At 49.7% G+C, this 20525-nt stretch overlaps 1 protein-coding gene across 2 annotated transcripts in view; it reads left to right on the top strand.

Moving 5' to 3' along the window:
• Positions 1-20525, top strand: part of COL6A2 (collagen type VI alpha 2 chain) — a 28093-nt gene that overhangs the window by 4153 nt on the left and 3415 nt on the right. The window contains exons 2-28 of one of the 2 annotated variants that reach the window (XM_072041145.1): positions 982-1104; positions 2015-2613; positions 3191-3211; positions 3858-3923; positions 4323-4376; positions 4487-4531; positions 5018-5044; positions 5588-5614; positions 5713-5757; positions 6764-6817; positions 7181-7243; positions 7430-7492; positions 7812-7901; positions 8705-8767; positions 9191-9253; positions 9515-9577; positions 9971-10033; positions 10457-10507; positions 10964-10999; positions 11355-11417; positions 11732-11794; positions 12059-12094; positions 12361-12406; positions 12765-12917; positions 13181-13633; positions 13911-13949; positions 17435-19021. In XM_072041145.1, coding sequence (XP_071897246.1) covers positions 1011-1104; positions 2015-2613; positions 3191-3211; positions 3858-3923; positions 4323-4376; positions 4487-4531; positions 5018-5044; positions 5588-5614; positions 5713-5757; positions 6764-6817; positions 7181-7243; positions 7430-7492; positions 7812-7901; positions 8705-8767; positions 9191-9253; positions 9515-9577; positions 9971-10033; positions 10457-10507; positions 10964-10999; positions 11355-11417; positions 11732-11794; positions 12059-12094; positions 12361-12406; positions 12765-12917; positions 13181-13633; positions 13911-13949; positions 17435-17730 — 2736 coding nt within the window. In that variant the 5' untranslated portion in view covers positions 982-1010 and the 3' untranslated portion in view covers positions 17731-19021. Of the gene's footprint in view, positions 1-981; positions 1105-2014; positions 2614-3190; positions 3212-3857; positions 3924-4322; positions 4377-4486; positions 4532-5017; positions 5045-5587; positions 5615-5712; positions 5758-6763; positions 6818-7180; positions 7244-7429; positions 7493-7811; positions 7902-8704; positions 8768-9190; positions 9254-9514; positions 9578-9970; positions 10034-10456; positions 10508-10963; positions 11000-11354; positions 11418-11731; positions 11795-12058; positions 12095-12360; positions 12407-12764; positions 12918-13180; positions 13634-13910; positions 13950-17434; positions 19022-20525 lie in introns of those variants that run through there. The other variant, XM_005024743.6, reaches the window with a different exon arrangement.

The following is a 20525-nucleotide window of genomic DNA, read 5'->3' as shown; positions in this document are numbered from 1 at the left end:
CAAGCCTTGGATTTTTCCAAAGAGCTACACCCAGAAAAAAAAAGAAAAAAAAAAGAAAAAAAAACCTTTTAAGGAAGAAGCTTTCTTTCTGGACTGGACTGAGGCCTTCTTTTCATAACAGAGGTCACACATAGACCTTTTTGTCTGGTTTTGACCACCAAGCAGAAAAGTAGGTGTCTGGTCTGTGTACTGTGAAGCTGACATGCTAATCAGTACAGTTGTCCTCTAGACATAGAACTGAGCATTGACTGTTCTGCTGTGTTCCTTACTGTCGATTACTGTCACTTGTATTTTCTCTGTGAATGTCGTTTCAAACCCTTGGCTCCTCTGAACACCTATATACATTCTCAAGAACTCTTCAGACTAGATCTCCAACTTTGCTGCTGCTTAGGTTATTGTAACCCTACAAAAAACATATTCCCATGTGCAGTTGGACTTCAGAGGCCCAGCGATGTGTTGAATGCTGAAGCTGTGTTTTCCTGCTAATGCTTGTTTATTCACTCCTTTGACCATGGGTTCAAAGAGAGGGATTTTGTACCCTTTTGGTATACTCAGGCATCACCACACTCGCATGACAAGCTGGAAATGGAAAGGACCTGCTGTGTACCTTCAGTTGTGGTCTGGCTGAATAGATGAAGAAAGTGTGGATGGTTACACCCGCAGGGTGACAGGATAGGAGCTATGAAATCAGAAGATCCCAACACACTGTCAGCAGTTCCACCACCTGATCTTTTCCCTTAGACAGAGAAGGCCAAGCATTTCTAAATCATTTGCACTGTCTGCACCAGCAAATATTTGAATTGCTTAGCTTTCAAGTCCATATAAAAATCTATAGTAAGGGGCCCAGTGATGCATTACGGTGATGAAGAGGTCATATTTTTCACACAGATTTAACAATAAGCATTGTCTGGCTTTATGTCTTCCTGTCAGAGCTAGGAGTTGGTGTGTTGTCTTTAACATGTAACTTGTGTTTTCCTGCAGGCACCTAAACGCCCAGAGGAACTGCTGAGATGTTCCGACAAGCCTTTTTCTCCACTCTTCTTTGTTTGACTCTAGTTTCTCTCCATGCTCAGTTGGAAGAGGAGCCTGTTGCCTCCTGTACAGGTATTAACTGAATAATTTGGGTGTCCATCTCCTTTGTAGGCAGCAATCTTAAAGCAACAGCCATGGTCAGCTGTAGAGCCTTCTCACAAGGAACTGACATTGGCACATTATACTTCTCCTGCCCCTTTTGCACACCTGGGCAGCACCCTGGAACAGTCATCTGTCTTTCTGTAGGGAACCCTGTCCTGCACTGAAACTCCCTTTTCTGATCTTGAGTGCAGTTCAGAAGTAGAAGAGCTGAGCCCTGCCAGTGGTGGCTGCTCCCAGCCGATGCAGTGCTAAATACCGATGAGTCTTCAGAACTCAGATACATCTCTAATGTCAGAAAACAGCCCATTTTGAACTTTGCAATTTCAGCACTTCCTAGCTGCAATGTGGAAGAGATGATTTAGACATACAGACAGACATTTACAAAAAAAAAAAATAAAAATGTTTTCAAGGTTGATTCAGGAAGAAGCAGATCTGAAGTCCTTGACATTGGAGTCTTCTGACCTGAACACAGATACCAGTAGCGGTAGATGGGGCTTGTGCTTTTTCCCATATCTCACTTATATATCTCACTATAATCCTTTTGAAAATGTTTTTAAACCAGAGAGAGCAACAGCAACTTAGTGGGCAGGGCATTCATCTATAGTCCAGGAGAGCAAAAGTCATGTCCCTGCTCTTCTTAGTTCAAACCTGGCATTTAGTCCTCAGTGTCCTCCTTTCTTCCAGTCTAGTTAGAAATAACTCCTGATTAGAGTTGCAGCACCCTTGGAGGAAGCTGAACCTCATGCCTTGTGCTGTTGTTTGCTCTCTTCACAACTCTATCTGCTCTAATCTCCTCGGTCCAGTGTTCTGGGGAATAATGAAGAGGGTGCCGCATTGCATAAACTGCTGTGACAAATTCTGAAAAATTGTCTCCATGCAGAAAAGACGGACTGCCCCATCAGTGTGTACTTCATCATTGACACCTCAGAGAGTATTGCTCTGCAGACTGTGCCAATCCAGAGCCTTGTGGAGCAAATAAAGCAGTTCATCCCTCAGTTCATTGAAAAACTGGAGAATGAGGTCTACCAGAACCAAGTCTCCATCACTTGGATGTTTGGAGGACTTCATTACTCAGATGTGGTGGAAATTTACAGCCCTTTAACAAGAAGCAAAGACACATACCTCGCCAAGCTGGCTGCTATTCAGTACCTTGGCCGGGGCACCTTCACAGACTGTGCTATCTCCAACATGACACAGCAGTTCCAGAGCCAGGCGGCCCGTGATGTGAAGTTTGCGGTGGTCATCACTGATGGCCACGTCACTGGCAGTCCCTGCGGGGGGATGAAGATGCAAGCTGAGAGGGCGCGAGACATGGGGATCAAGCTCTTCGTCGTGGCCCCCAGTGAGGACGTCTATGAGCACGGACTTCGGGAAATTGCCAGCCCGCCGCACGACCTGTACCGCAGCAACTACAGCATCACACAGAAGAACGCCCTGACCATCGACGAGAACACTATTGAGAGGATAATCAAAGCGATGGTGAGGGACACTGACTGTGCTGCCCCAGGAGCAGAATGTGATGGGGGATCCACCAGAGAGGGGTGACAAGAGTGGAGGTGTCGGTGGGGTGGGGCACCTCATGGTGAGGCTCTAGAGAGCTCCCGTACCTGGGAAAATCATTTTGCTCCTCTTCCTTTTTTTATGTCCTTTCAACACGAAGGGGTCAAATGGGGCCTTGAGCATGTATGTTTTCTCTGGCTAGATGCCTATCCAAGGCCCCTTGTTTTGTGTCTCTGCTCCCCTAGGCAGGATCCATCCAAGTCCTGGCTGCTGCTCAAGCCAGACCCGTGCCCCACCAGGGGACACATGGAGGAAGGGGCAGCACTGGGACCTGTGAGGCTCCCTGTGCCTCCTGCCCACTGCTGGAGTGGTCCCTGGGGCCCCATTTGTGAGGCACAAATGGGGGACTCTGCCTAGGCTATGTTTAAAGCTATAGGACCGTAATCACCTCCTTTCCCCAACAATAACCATCACATGCATTGCCAGGGGTTTGATGCAGTTCTCTCAGAGCTGACTGCCTTAACTGATTCTGTTTATCCTGTTTTCTCCTTTGCAGAAACATGAAGCCTATGCTGAGGTGAGTGAGCAGCATCTGCATTCTATTTCATAGTTTTACTTGCCTTGCTTGCTGACGAAGACCAGCTTGTACCCCGAAGGAGCAGGCCTGGTTTTGCACTGAGCTGCATGGAGGGGGGTTCTGCCCACTTGCGGACCGGTGTGGAGCATGGGGACCTGTCCCTTTACCCAGTAGTTGAAATAGCATGCTGCACTGTTCACCTTCTACCTTCCCCTCACCTGTGATTTCCCTCATGGCAATGACTACAAGTCTATTGAAGAGACTCATTTCATGATGTTGTACTTGAAGGCATGTTTTATAGGTGTTCAGCAAGCTAGAGTTCCTGCCCAGCCTTGTGGACAGGAGAGGAGTGTGCAGAGTGGTGCTCCTAAGAGCAAGCCCACAACCCCATGGCTGACCCTTAGCAAGTCCTGTTCTTTGAGCTTGGACCCAGAGCCAAAGCCGTAATGAATATGCTCGTGGCAGCTTCTAACATGTGGGCAGAATTTTTCAATGTGCTTTTTGCTGCCTCAGCTCTGACCCAGCTGGAGCCTGTGGTGGCTTTTACTGCTGCAGTCAGGGGGAGAGACGTGGAGAGTGCACGCTCTGGGTGGCTGAGAACGTGCAGCAGAAGGCTACACTTTGTGTTTATTTTGGTGTGTTTCAGTGCTACAAGATGAGCTGCCTGGAGATCACAGGTCCTCCTGGTCTCAAGGGATTCCGAGGACAGAAGGTAGGTTACTCTAACCCGTTAGAAGAATAATACCAGTGACCATTGCAGACACTGCAGAACCCCTTAGATCTCACCTCACGTGGGCACAGACAGGTCTCACGCTGCAGATAGAGCTCCCACATACGAAATAGTTGCCCAGCATCTGACTTGGCCCTGGGAGACTGCGGGGCCGTGCTGAAAGGAGTTTCCAATTCTCCCACTGCCCACAGCAGAGCCCTCTTGTATGCAGGGTCTCACTCTACCCACACCCCAACAGAGCTCCAAGCTCTGTGGAGCCAGGCTGTGTGTTCCCACCCCCATGCAGCTGCCCCAAGATCTGTAGGAACCTGATGCTACCAGAAGTTGACTTTTTCTCCCAGTCATCACCAAGTCCTGACCTGTGGTTTGTTTTTCCCTTAGGGTGCAAAGGGAAGCATGGGTGAACCAGGCTCCCCTGGTATGAAGGGACAGCAGGTGAGTTGTAAAACTACCCCTCCGTCGCAGTAAGGAGCGCAGTCCTGGTGCCAGCTGGGGTTGCATCTGTGCCTTGCTTGAGGTAACACTTGGTGTTTTCTTTCCTTAAGGGTGACCCAGGTATTGAAGGTCCGATCGGATACCCTGGTCCCAAGGTAAGAATCATATAGCCAGAAGCTGAGCGGTTTGCATTCATTGTATTCTTGGTAAAGCAGGGGGTGACTCAGGCTAATTTCCCACTGCTCGGCATTGCTTCCCTTTATGTCACTCCCTGACATCCCCTCTCCTGGGGAAAGCAGAAAACACCCACCAACCAACCCGAGCTGTGCACATGAATGCCGCTGTGGCCTCTTTTAAGGGGCTCTGTAAATCTGGCTGCTTTACTTCTGGCATTTGGTGTGACTCCAGGAATTATTGCTAGACTTTCCCCCTGGAGAATATCAACAGCACTGGGATCCTTCTGCTGCCTGTCAGTAGGCACGTATCGGTCTGGGCTGGTGCAGAGAGCTCTGCTCCTCTCCTCCACTTGCCCATTCCCACCCGAGATGCCCTGCACGCCTACCAGCCCTGCTGCCTTTGCTTCAGCTCATCGCAGGCACTAAACAAAGCATCTTCCCTCTTCCCTTTTTATCTTCCTCCAGGGTGTTCCAGGGCTGAAAGGAGAAAAGGTGAGAAAGAAGAGCCTGCATGGTATGTCTGGCACTGGGGGGCACCTTTTTCTGCAAAGAGGGAGAGTTTAGCTGTGATGGGGGGAACAACCACCTCCGTTGTATGTAGCTGAAGAAATGGGGAGGGATTTCAGGCTCTGCTCAGAGACCTGTGACATGCTGATGCGAAATTGTCTTCTTGGGAAGTGGGGTAGCCTGCTTCCAGCATGAAAGGAGCAGCTGCACCCAGTGATTCCTCGCTCGGGCACAGGTTGATCCTGAGCTGGTGCAGACCTCTCTTCTCCCTGTGAGGCCAGGGGAATACAGCACTAGGCACAAGAAGAGGGTCTGGAGACTGAGGGGAGCAGCTCTCTGGAGAAAAGGGTCCTGGCTTCCACTTCTGGGAGGCCAGGGAGAGACGAGGAGGTTTCAGAGTCATTTGCAGAAAATGCTGCCTGAGAATCCACAGTCCTTGTGCACCTGAAGGAGGGAAGGCAGGCGTGTGGGAGCACAGGCTGGTGTGGTGAGCGAGCGTGGCTGACTCCTGTCCTCTTCTGTCCCTAGGGTGAGATTGGATCCGATGGACGGAGGGTAAGAGAGCACCTTTTCTAACTTGCACGTTGTTCCATCTACAAACCCTTGAGTGTGTCAACACATCCCTGATCCCTCTTTTCTCCCCCTGATCCTAGGGAGCAGCTGGCTTGGCAGGCAGGAACGGCACCGATGGACAGAAGGTGAGAGCATGGAGTGCACCCGGTAACACCACTGCTGTTTGATTTGTTTACGTCCCTTTGTCCCCACAGGTTGTTCCTTTCCTCTCACCCCCCACACTTGGTTTTTGGCTCCTTCCATACCAGTCTGACTGAGGTTTCTAAAAACTGATTTGCACGTTATTCTGCATGTCCTGTAGAAATATTTGAGCTAGCTGGAGATGCATTCATTCAGGTCACAGGAGTGCTATCCCTTAGTCAGAAAGCTGTCTGCAGGAACTCGATATCCATGTACATGTATAACACAGGGTGCCCTCCAGCTGCAGGATGATCTGGGTGTAGATAGCTCATCTTGAGTGTTAGTGACCCCTACAGGACATCTGCACAGAAATGTTTGCAGAAATTTGGTTTCTAAGGCAGTTCCTCAAAGAATCTGAAACTTTCTCTCTGAGCTAATGTTTGTTCTTAATGTTAAAGCCCTAAAGCTGCATTCAAGTACCTCATAACAAAATCCCTGAAATCCTCTGTCCCTTCTCAGGTGAGTGCAGAGGGATATGACCTACCCCATATTTACATGCTATGCAAATGTACTAGAACAGGCTAGCCTAAATTTATACAGTTTCAGCTGGCTTTGCTCACAGGCCAGCACATTGGTCTTTCTCTGTACGTTATCTTACATCCTCAACAAGTACATCTGTGAGATCATATCAGGTCTCCCCACTTCTAACACGCCTGCTGAAGCTGTAAAACAGAAGCTTAACACACCTGCAGGAGGAGCCCAGGACAACACTCAAGACTTTCTAAAGCCCCCACACTTTTCTCCTTCTCCACTTATTTCTTCACACCACAGACAGCAACACTCCTACTTAAGGAATTAAGGAATACTCTTAACTATTTATTCTGTAACTGATCTCAGGTATGGCCAGCTAGTGATGTTAAAAATTACTAACTGTTAACAGGAAAAAGCTGTGTTTTCCCTGCAGACACTTAGAGCTTTTCTGTCTTTTTCTTTTGAATGCTATTTCTCCAGGGCAAGCTGGGTCGAATTGGACCACCAGGCTGCAAGGGAGACCGTGGTGACAAGGTAGGGATGCTTTGTTCTTTTGTTCAGCACATCAAGCGTGCAGCCCTAGCTCTAGCTGCACAGGCAGGAAGATATGACTAACAAGAGGTTACTGCCCCATTTTCCTACCTATTGCATGATGTGATCCCAGGTCTGGGATCCCCAGGCCTGCCTTTTTTGTGCCTCCTTTCCATGGGCAGGAAAGCTGGAATCTTTCCTCTCCATATACAGAGGAGCAGCTGCCCCCCTCATCAGTGCTAGCAGCAAGCAAAAACTGAGTTTCAGTCTCTAGAGAATGACTTTACCAGTGAATTGGTTTGTTCTGCAGAGAAAATACACATTGTTACCACTGTATGTATGGTTCTTTGTCCCTTTTCTCCCTAGGGCCCTGATGGCTACCCAGGAGATGCAGGAGACCAAGGTGAAAGAGGAGATGAAGGCATAAAGGTACAAGTACTCTGAATGGCCAGCAGACAGTATGGACAAAGACCACCAGTGGCAACAGCTACACACCACTGCCTGTATTTACTCTTAAATCCTTCAATACTCATGGAGTAGATGGGTTCTGACTGCCTGGCTTTTGGATCCCATCACTGGATGCAGGAGCCAATGACCATTGCTCTCTTGTTTCAGGGAGATCCTGGTCGGCCTGGCCGCAGTGGACCCCCAGGACCTCCAGGAGAAAAAGGGAGCCCGGTAGGTTGACACAGCACTCGTGTGTCTCCTGTGTCCTCCTAGGGACTGCTCCATGTGGCATGGAGCAAGAGAAGCAGCAGCTGCTGGTCATGGGACATCTGTGGCCCGAATGATTCTGCAATGTGCAGAATGTGCAAAATGTGCACCCGGATGATTCTGCAAACTAGCCACCAGCACTGGGAAAGCACAAGGAGTTAAAAGGATTTACCTTTCTAGCTCTACATCTGTGCTCCTCTTCCCATCTTGTCCCAGGTAGAAAGGCTATAGTGTGCACCTTGACCTCTCTTCTGACAAATCCTATTTCTTTTTCTTCTTCCAGGGAATTCCAGGCAACCCTGGAGCTCAAGGACCTGCTGGAATCAGAGGAGGAAGAGGTGATCCAGGACCTGAAGGACCCAAAGGAGAGCCTGTAAGTGCCTGAATAGCTCCCTGGAAGGTGGGCATGCTGTGAAACCTGACCCAGGTTCATGAGTGAGTGCTGGACAGGTCATCCTCCTCAAAGAGGAACAGGAGTGAGAGAGTCATTGTGGTGGAGCTCAGCTGCCCACTCGAGCGGAACCACCACAGGAAAGGAAACAGAAACCTATTTCTATGATGTCTGAGCCATGAGGCTGAAAAACTACCGTATTTAGCCTGCCTGCCCTGCTTTCTGCATCCCAAAAGTCATGCAGATGCTGATGGCCTTGTCTGCCACTCCTGATAAACCCCAGTGTGAGGAGCTCATCCCAGTCTGCACATGGGGGAATAACCTCTGAGTTTGTCCTGGCAGTTGGTGCCGTGTGGTCTCTATCTGGCAAGGAGCTTAAACAGCATAACAGCACGGCTCCACCAGCACCACATGGCAGAGCCTAGAGGGTGTAGATCAGCTTGAGTCCTTGTGCAACATCCAGAGGGGGAAGCACAGCCAGATGAGCTGGAAGTAAAGCAGAGCATTTAATCTTGAGGGAATGAACATGAGTGTTTGTGGTCACTGTGGTGACCACCCTTCTGGAAGAATAGTCTGGATGTGGCTTCCTAAAATCCAAAGGCAAGACTCCCCCAAGCAGTGCCATCATGGGCATCCCTGCTGCCCTGCTGCCAGGTACAGGCTGTTTAAGGGGGCAGGGAGATGTCTCTTGGGTCAGGAGGGAGAAGGCAGGGCAGCCAAGTGTCACTTCAGCTGGAATCCATGTTGACATCCTGTTTATGTGACCTCTTTCTGTGTTTTCCAAGGGTCGACGTGGAGATCCAGGGACGAAGGGCAGCAAAGGCAGTCCAGGGACCAAGGGAGAAAGAGTGAGTAAAGCAACTGCCTAGACCGTTGCAAATGAGCCCAATATGCACAGGACTGACACACATGATGCTCTACTGCCCAGACATGAATGCGCAAAGCCGGAGCTGGGAATTGAAGGTACCAGTGGGCTCTGCTCCTGCTGTGCCTTCTGCCTGCTCTGCCTTTAAGGAGCTGTGACAATCACCCCCAAAACCAGCATATATGGCCTCCACTTCCAGGACTTGATCCAGATTAGTGGGGATGAAGGGCAGTAAAGCTGCCTGAGAGTCACGTTCAGAGAACACACTGCCCTGATGCTGCTTCTTGAGCCAAGAAGCACCAGATCTGAGAACGGTGTTATGCCTCCTCGCTCCAGAGAGGACTGCCACACACATAGACAGAGCTGGAGACATGCCTGACAAGGAATATCTTTATCTTCCTCGCAGGGAGATCCTGGTCCAGAGGGTCCTCGTGGCCTGCCCGGTGAGGTTGGAAGCAAAGGAGCAAGGGTAAGCACAGAGCAAGGGTTCACGATAGCCAGGAGGGAGGGAGAGCGCTGCTGCCAGCCAAGGCAGCTCGCCAGGCTTTGCTCCTCACACACATCCCTGGCAAAAGGAGCAAGATGGGCTGTCTGTGCAGCGAGAGCTACAGATAGGAGGCCAGGACACTGCTGCCTCCAGAGGTGCCAAAGCCTGGTGCACCACTCAGAGGGGTCTGCCTGTACCTGCTCCTACATATTCTCACCCCTTGCTTCTTGCTTTGCTTTGTAGGGAGACAAAGGACTGGCAGGACCTCGAGGCCCTTCAGGTGCTGTGGGAGAGCCAGGCAAGACGGTAAGTCATTCCAGGGCATCCGTGTGACCGTGCCCTCCCTCTGCAGTGACAGCTGGCCCTGCCAACATAAGCTGGCTGCATTATCCCCTCTGAGGGATGCCTGCGTGACCTGTCCTTGGGGAGGCTCTAAAACTGGCTCGGGGCCCCCAGCTAGTCCTTAGTGGGGGCAAGGAGAAATTGCAGGACCCAGGAGCCCCTGCTTTCTGAGCTGAGCTGAGAAACACTTCAGGATCTCCCCATAATAACTGCACCGGAGAGGATCATACAGCTGGGGAAGATGGGGGGAGGTCACCTCACATCACCTTAGCAGCCCGTTTTCCCAGCGTGGTCCCTGGTGCAGGCAGGGAGCTGCAGGAAATGTCCTCACCCACTCCCCCCAACTCTGCCCTGCAGGGATCACGTGGGGACCCTGGAGACTTGGGCCCAAGAGGAGACGCTGGACCACCAGGACCAAAGGTAAAGTCCCTGAATGCAACTCGAGTATTTGAAGGAGAGTATCTTTGTGTGGTCTTTTTTTTTTTTTTTTTTTTTTAAGACAGTTTCTGCTGCAGAAATTTGCTGACCTACATATGTGTCGCAGAAGCAGGAAGGCTTGATCGTGAGCCTCCCTGTGGACAGTGACTTAGGTCTTGCTCCAACCAAAGCAGCTCTGATTGCATCCCTCACCCTGCACAGATTCAGGGTTGCCCCAGGGCATGTCATGGCCCCAGGACCCCATGCCCTCTGGACAGCCATTCCCATTGTTTAAGGAGCAAGCACAGAAGTGATGGCTCCTGGGGGTGTTTCTCCCCAGGGAGGGGATGAAAATGGCTCTGGTCTCCCCAGGGTTTGTAACTCAAGTTTGAATTCTGACAGATCTTTCTCTTTATTTAACCAAAGGGTGACAGAGGCAGGCCTGGCTTTAGCTACCCTGGACCCAGAGGACCACAGGTATGTATGCTTCGTCCAGTGAAGACAGGCACACTGCAACAGCATTGGAGGAAGCCTGTTTCAGTGGAGGATAACATCAGAGTTGAGCAGCCTGGGTGAAGGGGGAAGGAGGAAGAAAACTGAGGGCCACAAGAAAGTGAAGTGAAGGGGGGTGAGGAAGCAGCATTTCAGTGCCAGTTCCAGCATCCCATCCTTGTCCCCAGTCCTGACCCCCGTGTTAGGGAGATCCTTCCTTTGCTCCACAGGGGTTGAACCTGGCCACAGATCCCTCAGCCTCTCATCGGTGGCACTGGGGACCCCAAGGTGACCACAGTGACATGGAGGTGGCTGTGCCCACCACCCCAACCACCACTCCTATGTTACGCCTACTGTTTAGCTTTGTGCCCCTCATCACAGACTTCAGGTGTAAATGTGAAGCCCGTTCTTTCTGACCCATCCATTCCTCTTCCCTCACAGGGTGACAAGGGTGAGAAGGGTCAGCCAGGGCCCAAGGTGAGTGCATTTGATTTCTTTTGTCCTGACCCAAATGCTGAATAGTTGCCTCCCAGCCCGTGGGGTGAGTGGCTGAGGAGATGGTCTTCCTGCAGAACCTGCAGCTGCAGAGCCTGGGTGTATCGTCCAAGCTTGTCTCCTGTGGAAACAATGTGAAATATGTTTTGCAAAACTTCCTTATTCTTCAGTTAATGCCTGTGTAAACATCATTTATTTGCTCTGTACAGAGCTGCTGGTTCAAAGGGTGCTCCTCTGGGCCAGGCAGGCCTGTGTTTATGATGGGTTCGCAGCAGTTGTGCTGTCTGAGTGCATCCATATGTGCTCTGATGCATCTGTTTTTCCCTTCTCCAAACAGGGAGGAAGGGGTGAGCTTGGACCAAAAGGAGCTCAAGGGACAAAAGGAGAGAAGGGAGAACCGGTAAGCGGACCTCTGTGTCACCAGTGCACACCTGCTTGTGCATGCCCTGGGTGTGTGAGGTTAATGGATGCCTGAGACACGTGGCAAGGAGCCACGTCCTGTGTCAGTGCTGCGTGCTGCCAGCATGCACGCTTTGCTCTCTCCTATATGACCAACGTAGCCACATGCTGGAGATATTCCCCTGGCTCCAAGCTCAGCAGTGGCAGGCTGGTGACCACAGCTAGCAGGGCTGTGCCCTGACAAGTGGCTCAGGAGGAGCCCCTGTCACCAGCCTTGCCAAGAAAACACTCAACCCTTCTCCGTTTCTCTCCCAGGGTGATCCTGGCCCAGCAGGTGAACCTGGATCTCGAGGCCCAACTGGTGAAGCAGGCCCAGAGGTAGAGTACGGTGCCGTCATGCCTGAGCATCTGCTCTGGCACCCTCCTCCCTTCCCCTCTCCTCTCGCTCCCATGCAGCTCTAAAGCCCAGGGGGCCCCAGCAGCTCTCCCCCCAGTAGGACTTGCTGGAGGGGGTGTCTTCTGGCTCCAAGAGAGGCTTTCCTACCCGTCCTATGGCTGACCTCTGCACAAAGCCAAGTTTTTGATGGTGCTGATGTCTAGTTCCCAAAAACTGTGCCTGAAATCCTTGTGCTCTTCCTACAGGGGACCCCTGGCCCACCAGGAGATCCTGGCCTGACTGTAAGTAGGAAATCTCTGCACTCCTGGGTGCTCTTCCACCCTTAGCAGCCTCGGTTTTGCCATGTGCAGGCTGAGAATGAAGCAGGGCACCAAGTCCTGCTGCTGCTTGGTGCAGGATCCACCTTGCAACAAGCGGAGACAGGGTGGCCTGTGGCTTCCCACGGGGACAAGGAGAGAGGGGAGAGGGTGGCCAGGTGGGAAGGAAACGGGGAACCTTTCCCTTTAGGAGGTAGGGAGGCACTCACCCTGCACCCCTTTGCTGGCAGGACTGCGACGTGATGACCTACGTGCGAGAGACATGCGGGTGCTGTGGTAAGTGGACTGTTGCCTTTCTTCAGAGCCGAGAGCCATTGTTGGGCAGGGGGACAACAATTTGATAGATGGTGAAAGGGGCTGGCTAGAAACAACTGCCTTTTTGCCCTCAGAGGCATGCAGGGGAAGCTGGACTTATGTCCCAAAATAGGTTAAAAAGGTTTCTTTTGCTATGTCTTGACAGAAAGATGCATGTAAAATCCCTATGCTGTCAGCTGCAGGCAGCACCACAGACCCTGTGGATGGCTGGTTTGATATTAAATGTCTCCGTCTTCCCATAGATGGTCTATTCTGCCATAGTGGCTCATTTGCACCATTGCTGACCTTTGTGATTTCCTCCTTCTGTCCCCCTCCCCAGACTGTGAGAAGCGCTGTGGTGCCCTGGATATCATGTTCGTCATAGACAGCTCAGAGAGTATTGGTTACACCAACTTCACCCTGGAGAAAAATTTTGTGGTCAACGTGGTCAGCCGGCTGGGCTCTCTTGCCAAGGATCCTAAGTCGGAGACAGGTCTGGAGTGCATGTGTGTGTGGTGGGGAGTGGCAGAAGGGGGCCCTGGGATCAGGGTCTTAGATCACTCCAGCTTCCGTATTTCTGTATTTATCTGTAGCTGCCCTAGTCAACATCCATATGCTCAGCATTTTCACAACAGCTTCTGCGCTTTTCTTTCCAGCTTTGTAGGCCAATTGAGCAGTTATTTGCTAATATAAAAGTTTGCTGACTTTCTCTACTTCTCATTTCAAAGCCAAGCAATGTTGACGCTTCATTGGCAGGTGCCCGTGTTGGAGTAGTGCAGTACAGTCATGAGGGGACCTTTGAAGCCATCAAGCTTGATGATGAGCGCATCAATTCACTGTCAAGCTTCAAGGAAGCAGTGAAGCGTCTGGAGTGGATTGCTGGAGGCACCTGGACACCTTCTGCCCTGCAGTTTGCCTACAACAAGCTCATCAAAGAAAGCCGTCGAGAGAAAGCCCAAGTGTTTGCTGTGGTGATCACAGATGGGCGCTATGACCCTCGTGATGATGACAAAAACCTAGGAGCTCTTTGTGGCAGGGATGTGCTCGTCAATACCATTGGCATTGGAGACATATTTGATCAGCCGGAACAGAGCGAGACCCTGGTCTCCATTGCCTGCAATGAACCCCAGCGAGTGCAGAAGATGAGGCTCTTCTCAGACCTGGTGGCAGAGGAATTCATTGACAAGATGGAGGACATGCTTTGCCCAGGTCAGTACCTGTCCTAGCACTTATGGGAACTGGAGTTTTCTAGCAATGGGATTTGCAGCCACTGTTTCCCAGCAGGTCCCAACTCACAAGTTGGGTCATTCATGGTGGGTGGACTGACCTTTATGCAGCCCAGAATAAACAGTCCTTCCTCAGATAAGAGTCAGCCTTTTGGGCCGTTGTCCTTTCCCCTTATGAGAAACCTGCCACTCTGATTGTGCAAGCAGTGAAGGGGGATGGTTGCACATCATTCAGTTTTCCTTGTTTCTTTTCCTTCCAGATCCCCAGATCGTCTGCCCTGAGCTGCCCTGTCAGACAGGTAAACATTACAAATAGCTTTGTGCCATCTACACATAGTTGTAGGTCCAGGGGAGAGTGAACAAGGCTCAAGAGTGGGAGGGAATGTGCAAGGCTGTTCATTACCTTTGCACAGCAGGGAGTTTGGGAAATAGCATTATTTCACATCAGGAGAGGCTCTGGGTTTTCATCCCCTGTCCCTCTGAGTTCTCTTCACAGGTAGGTACTAGTGTATTGTGTTAGTATGTGAGCATTGCTCAGCTCTGATATTTCTCCGTGTCCAAATTCGTGGGAGCCACCAGGTTTTGACCTCCAAGCTCACCAATGAATTTCTCACTTGCTCTGTGTCTCCGTTATCGTACTACCCCTTTCTAAACTGTGCCATCCATGCAACCTTTGAAATCCAGAGTACAACTTGCAGCACTGGGCAGGATGCTCCTTGTGAATGATGAGGGCAGAACAGAGGGTAGGGAGAGTTTGGAAAACAACACTATAGTGGACTGAAAGCTTTGGCTTCTCTAACACTGGCTGTATTTTAATTAACAATTAACTCAGGGTGTTGGATCAAAGGAAAAAGGCTGTAAGGACTGATCCTCTTGTATAAGAGATGGCTGCTGCTTGCTGCAGGTGGTTTTACTTGATCACATTTTGCTTATTAAAGGGCAGATCTGCAACTCCTAGAGATACTGTCTGAGTCTCCACACCGGTTTAAATACAGATGCACTCTTTGCTGATATACACAAAGCTTATAGGGGACAAAGTTTTGCCGGTTCTTGCAATTTTTTAAACTCTACTCTTGCCGTGAGCATGTTTTTCTGAAAGCCCACACTTCAACTCAGGATTACACAGAATTTCAACTTTAATTTTCAAAGAAGTCCCTCCATAACCACACAAAGCAAAGTGAAAAAGGATCGTCCCAGAACAATCAGAAGTCTGAAGACAGAAAAGCTGTGTTATTCCTCTCTAAAATCTCTGACTGCTATTCTCAATATTTGCACCTGGCCATGCAGAGAAAGCAGTGCTAAACCATGGTGCTGAGCCATCCACACACACTCCTCTACAGTGTCTTCTGAGGAGCTTTGTCCTGTGGATCTGTGCAATGCAGGTGACTTCTCCATGCCACACTGGTGATTGCTCAGGTATCTTTGAAGGTTTTAGTCTTTGTAGCTTGCCTATTTGAGGAAAACTGTAGGAGAGACTGACCTAAGTAGCTGAGTTCATGTTCGCTTAGGCTTTGGCCATCAAAACCCTCCAACACAAAGCAAATTTGGCTGTCCTTTCTTTGTAGTGCACTTGTGTGTCTCTGTTTCTGATGCAAAGTGAGAACACTTTGCTGTACCTGCTGCCACTGAGGACCAGAACAGAAATGGTAGCTGGGGCTCAAGGAGGCATCTGAAGGTGTTCCCTCTTGGGGTAGTGGTTCAAACCATGCCACAGGCAGGCCAGGACAAGAGCAGGTACTACACCTGGGCCCTAGAGGACATGGGAGGTGGAATGATATGCCTGGGTAGGTGTGGACCTCTGAAAGTGCCACCACACCCTTCTCTGGAAGGCAGAAGTTACTCTGATGTGCAAGGATCCGTGCTAGGTATCACCTGGTAGGCCAAGTGATACACAGAGATTCAGGGGCCTTTGGGCAAAGCACCATCCGGCTGCTGCACTGGATGGTGCATAATGTGTTGTTGTCATGAACCCTTCTAGATGAAGGGTTTGCAATGATCTCATTTGCATAGTGGTAAGGAAAGGTGTTGGATGAATTATGGCATAAGGGGTGCAACAGAGCCTGGGGGTTCTCTGGCTCGGTGTTCAGCTTCCTCTTGTTTCCTGAGAACATTTTCAACAGTTGGTGCCAACTTAAATGCAAACCTTTGGAATGGAGATGGCACCTTTTGCAGGACACGTGTGTGAGCTTCATGCATATCTGTTGGATGTGTCCAGCTGCACATGCATCAGACAGGTTCAGGTTGCAGGGGGCTGGGGAGCCATGCTCTACCCTGGTCTTGGGCTTTAGGCCTTAGGTTGTCAGAATTGCTGTCCTGGCACTTCAAAGAGCAAATCAATTGCTTCTGCCATGTACCCTAGCTCCAGCCTGGGTTTTGTCAGCAGGATATGGCGAGGATGAGCTATTACATGCACCCAGCTTCCTCTCCGCTGCCTTGCAGAGCTGGGCATGTCATCACTCTGAGTTCTCATCTGCAGGTGAAGGCATGCTGCCTCTCAGTGCTTTGACTAAGGAAATCCAGGTTTTCCTGTTTTCAAGGCAGACCCTTGTCTTCTTTTAACCTTCCATCAACTACTGTGGTGCTTACTGGATGCTGGAGTGTTTCTTGATCTGGGCTCGGTTAGGGTTAAATGCTGAGCAAATATGAACTGACCACTTGCTTTGATGGAAACCGCATGATGCTCTGTGAGGCTCTTTCTAACCCATGCAAAAGGGCTTTGAGCTTTGGGATTTTATTCAAATTTAAGTTGAGCACAGCCAAGTGGAGACTGAGGTTCTCAGGGTCCTGAAGAGTTTGGAAACCACACAGGAGCACTGTACACCGCAGGACAGTAACTCCAGCCAAAGGGTGGTGGGCCGAGTGCCAGGCAAGTTCTCTCTTGGAAGTCTTTCTGGCCCCCTGGCATGCATACAATTTGCGTGTGACAGAGTTCAAAGCCACATGGTGGCTGGTGTCAATGAATCCCACGTGCAGAAAGAAGATGGACTTTGTGACCTTCTTTATAATTACTGTTTTGTCCATTGTGAATATGCTGGACTAGTCGGTAGGAATTGGGTGGTTAAATTTCCATGTCATTTTCTGAGGCCTCTTCATTGATGTGCACTTTAAGTCAGTATGAATCCCGTGGTTCCTAGGACATAAATGTGGCAAAAAGTTAGTTGCCCTGCCACCAAATTGTCAAATGCTGATCATTCTATCACACCTGTAAGATACAATCATTTGGTCATAAGCATAGTGAGTTCACTTGTCAGAAATAGGCAACTGATCAACTTGTCTTACTTATTCTGTGCTTCCCGGGCTCTTCAGGATTTAGTAATTCCTCGTTCCCCAAGTCAGATGCCCTGGGCAGAGTCTGTACAAATATCTAGTTTGTCCCCAGCCTGTGGAAACACAGATGCATTAGGGTATGTACCCCCTTGTCTGGCCTCTCTGGGGTAGATCCTTTCCTATCGATGCTCAATCCCAGGTCCCTATAAGGGCTGTTTTGCAGTGCACTGAGAGCCTTCCCTTCTTCACCAGTGATCTTTGGCTCCAGCCCTTCCTGTGAGAGCTGCAGGAAGGGTTCGGTTTCAGTGAGGGAGCCATGTCCCACTCTGGGACCTATATTCCAGAACCGCTGTTGACACTTAGATCTTGAGATTTAAAATCTGGCTCTGATTTTTACTTCTGTCCCTCGTGAGCTCTGTTCTCCTGTGGTGCAGTGTGCATAGGAAGCCAGGTAGCATTCAGAGACACGGCCATTACTAGAAAGCCCTGAAAATATTCTTTTGACGCTCACTTGCAGATGACAGGAACCCGGGGAACGTAAACCCACTTATTTTCCGCCCCATGGAAGAGGGAGTCAACATAAATATCCCCAGCACCATACATTCGATCGCCCAGTTCCTAAACTCCACGCGGGAAACCCAGGACCCCAGAATGTACACCCAGCTGGTGGCCACTTTGGCCTTTACCGCCGAAAAAGCCAAGTTTGCCACTGGAAATGAGCGGCAAGAGTGGATGGACCTGTTCATTGACACCTTCAAAATGGTGCACAGCGAGATTGTGGGGGACCCAGAAACCGTGCTAGGGCTTTGCTGACATCTCTGTTTTAGATCATGCTAAGTGGGTGGAAGCAGAGAGTGAGCGGGGATGGAGAATTGTTTGGAGCTGCAATTGTCTTTCCTTGAGTGCCTGTTTGGCAGAGGGGGCAGGTACATTGGCAGAAGCTTTTAGTTTAGGAGAAACGCAGGCAGTGAAACAGTTTGGCTGGGCTCAGCCAGGGATGTGATGAAAGTGGCAGACCTCTCTGGCTTGGCTGGGTGGCGAGCATGGCAGCTTTCTCCAGAGATGCTCTTGCTTTGCCTGCTGCTTTTCTGCAGGGGAGCTGCCAGGCCCTGGCAGGATGGCAGCACTGCCTTGGTCTCTGAGCCAGCCATGCCGCTGCCCTTTATCTTCCTGCTCCTGCCGTGCTCTGGCAGCCTGGTGCATCCCAGTCCTCAGCTGCAGGTGAGTGGGAGGCCCCACTGCAGAGACTGGGGCACACGTGGCTGCGGGCCAGAGCCAGCCCCTTGGTGGCAGTGAGCCCAGTGATGTACTTGTCCTGCTCTTTCCTACGTTTGTCTTTGCTGACTGCTTCTGAAGCATCTTCTGTGTCCTCTTGCTGGCTTACTGTGAGGGCTTCCTTCAGGTCCTGCAAACCAGTTGTATGGCAAGACTGGCAAAGCAAGGCACATCTCTTCTTGCTGCAGTCAGAGTTCCTGTACAAGCATTTGGTAGGCAGTTAGGGTTACTGAAGGGGAAGAGCAAGGAGTACAAGAGGGGAGCGTCCCTGGCTTTGCATCAAGAGCAGCAAAACCTGAGGAGTGCTTCTGTCAGAAGCTGTATAAGCTGTGTGTGCCTTTTACTCTGCTTGTACACTTGTGTTTCCTGTGTCTTAATTAGCTATGTGTACTATTCATATCCAGGAGACAGAGGTTATATAAGGACCAAGAAGTCCTAAGCAAAAATCCATGACAGCACAAACCTCTGTGATACATTACATAAGCTATTTAAAAGCAAGTATTTAAACTTGATGTAGTATAGTCTGTGAAATCCATACCCAGTGCTATTTCGGTTCAGAGAGAGTACAGACCCACCACTAGTGCTGTGGATAGATTCACTTAGATGAGGAATGGTATTTCCATGAGCTCAGCTACCACTGGTTTTCACAAGAAGTCAGGTAGATGACTGCCATTTGTGCCTCCAGAATATTTACTGACCTCTAAACCTGTAAGAAGAAAACAGAGCATTTTGCATGCACATGCAAGTGTTTACTGCCAGCAAGTGGATCTTGCAGTCTCTCTAACTGACATGGTATTATTGCAATAAAGTATACTGAGCAAATGTCATATTTAATGGGCAGAATGGAGATGTACAGTCTTCAAAAATGTGGCTGGGCTATAATGAACTCCGTTGCAAGGTGTGTAAAGGGGAGCCAGTTGCCATACTGTAGCCAAGCTCAGAAACAAGCACCGGAACAAGGAACTTGCCCACTTTGAACATTATACAGTGTTTTATTTCAGCTCCATTTCAACATCTGGGGCTTGGCAATACAGGTTAGAAGTTTTCCAGTGACAGACACACAAGAGAGATGGTTGTGTTGTTCAGCGTATGAACAAGCCTGGCACGCTGCACTGAAAAGGAAAAAAAAGCTTCCAGCATTTCAGCACTTTTTGCTCCCAGTCTGTGCAATGCCAGGGAGTTTTCCACTTCTGGGATATAATAGAGGGAGAAGGATTCAGAGAGCTTTAAATGGTTTGCTAGGAGTTTTTGGTGAAAGTCTAGCAAAAGTTTGAGGACCCGCCTGTGCTTGAGTCCATATGCTAATTTGTGGTCGTAATCCATGTATTCCAGATAGTCTGTGCAAAGCCACACTCCCTGTTGTGATTTTTACCATAAAATTAGGATGTGACAGCCTGCTGAGTCTGAATGACTGAATTCAGGGGGGTTAATTAAACTGCTCCAGCCATGATGCTAGAGGGAAAACCCCAAGGAAACACTGATTTGAAAAAAGCTTCTCAAGGCTGCGACATCTTGCTGAGCAAGATTTCAGAAAAGCGGATTTAGACCTCACCACTGTGGTTGTTTCATTTCCTTGGAAACATTTCCTAGCAAAGCAGGACAGTATTAGAAACAAACTTTTTTACCTCTCAAAAACCTACAGCGAGCTTCAAAAAAAAAAACCAAACAAAACAACTGAGAGAATGTCTTTGCCTCAGCAGTGTTTTGAGACAAAGGCATGTGGGTGCAGTGGTTTGCTAACATAATCCTGGCTAATCCTCTGACAAAACCAGTTAGTTGTCATCGCAGCTGCAGTTCCTTCAGTGATGGGGCAAAGCTGTTGTGCAGAGGGGACAGGTGAGAGAAATTTCTGCAGTTCTGCTTTTTGTGCCACTTCTGTTAGGCAGCCTCAGCTGTTTCCTTGCACCTGGTATGCAGTGCTGTGAGCTGCAGGCATCCGTGCCGTGCTGTGAGATGCATTACAAGGACCAGTGCTCCAATTAAAAGCACAATGCGAAGATTTTAGTTGGGCTAATCTGCGGTGGTGCTTCCAAGAGCTTACCTTACAGGACTACAAAGGTGGAAAGGCATGCCTTTCCCTTTTGTGACTGCACAGAGCAGGGGAGCACCTAGAGTTCACTGGTGCAGGCGCTGCCAAGGCAAAATTTCCTTGTGGCAGTAGCACCTGCATGCTGGGAACTGCAGCATCTATGTACCTATAGACAACATTTCTCAAAGAAGGTTGGCCAGAGGTGAGTACATAACTTTATTGCTTTAAAGGAATGAAGTACTGCAGTTGAATTTAGAAATGTTAAATATTAAAATTGCTCACGGGGAAAAACAGAATCACTAAG

This window comes from Anas platyrhynchos, chromosome 7 (genome assembly GCF_047663525.1).
Source record: "Anas platyrhynchos isolate ZD024472 breed Pekin duck chromosome 7, IASCAAS_PekinDuck_T2T, whole genome shotgun sequence".
NCBI classification, from domain to species: domain Eukaryota; kingdom Metazoa; phylum Chordata; class Aves; order Anseriformes; family Anatidae; genus Anas; species Anas platyrhynchos.
Note: the sequence above shows the minus strand (reverse complement) of the source record. Positions and strands in the feature narration are given on the sequence as shown.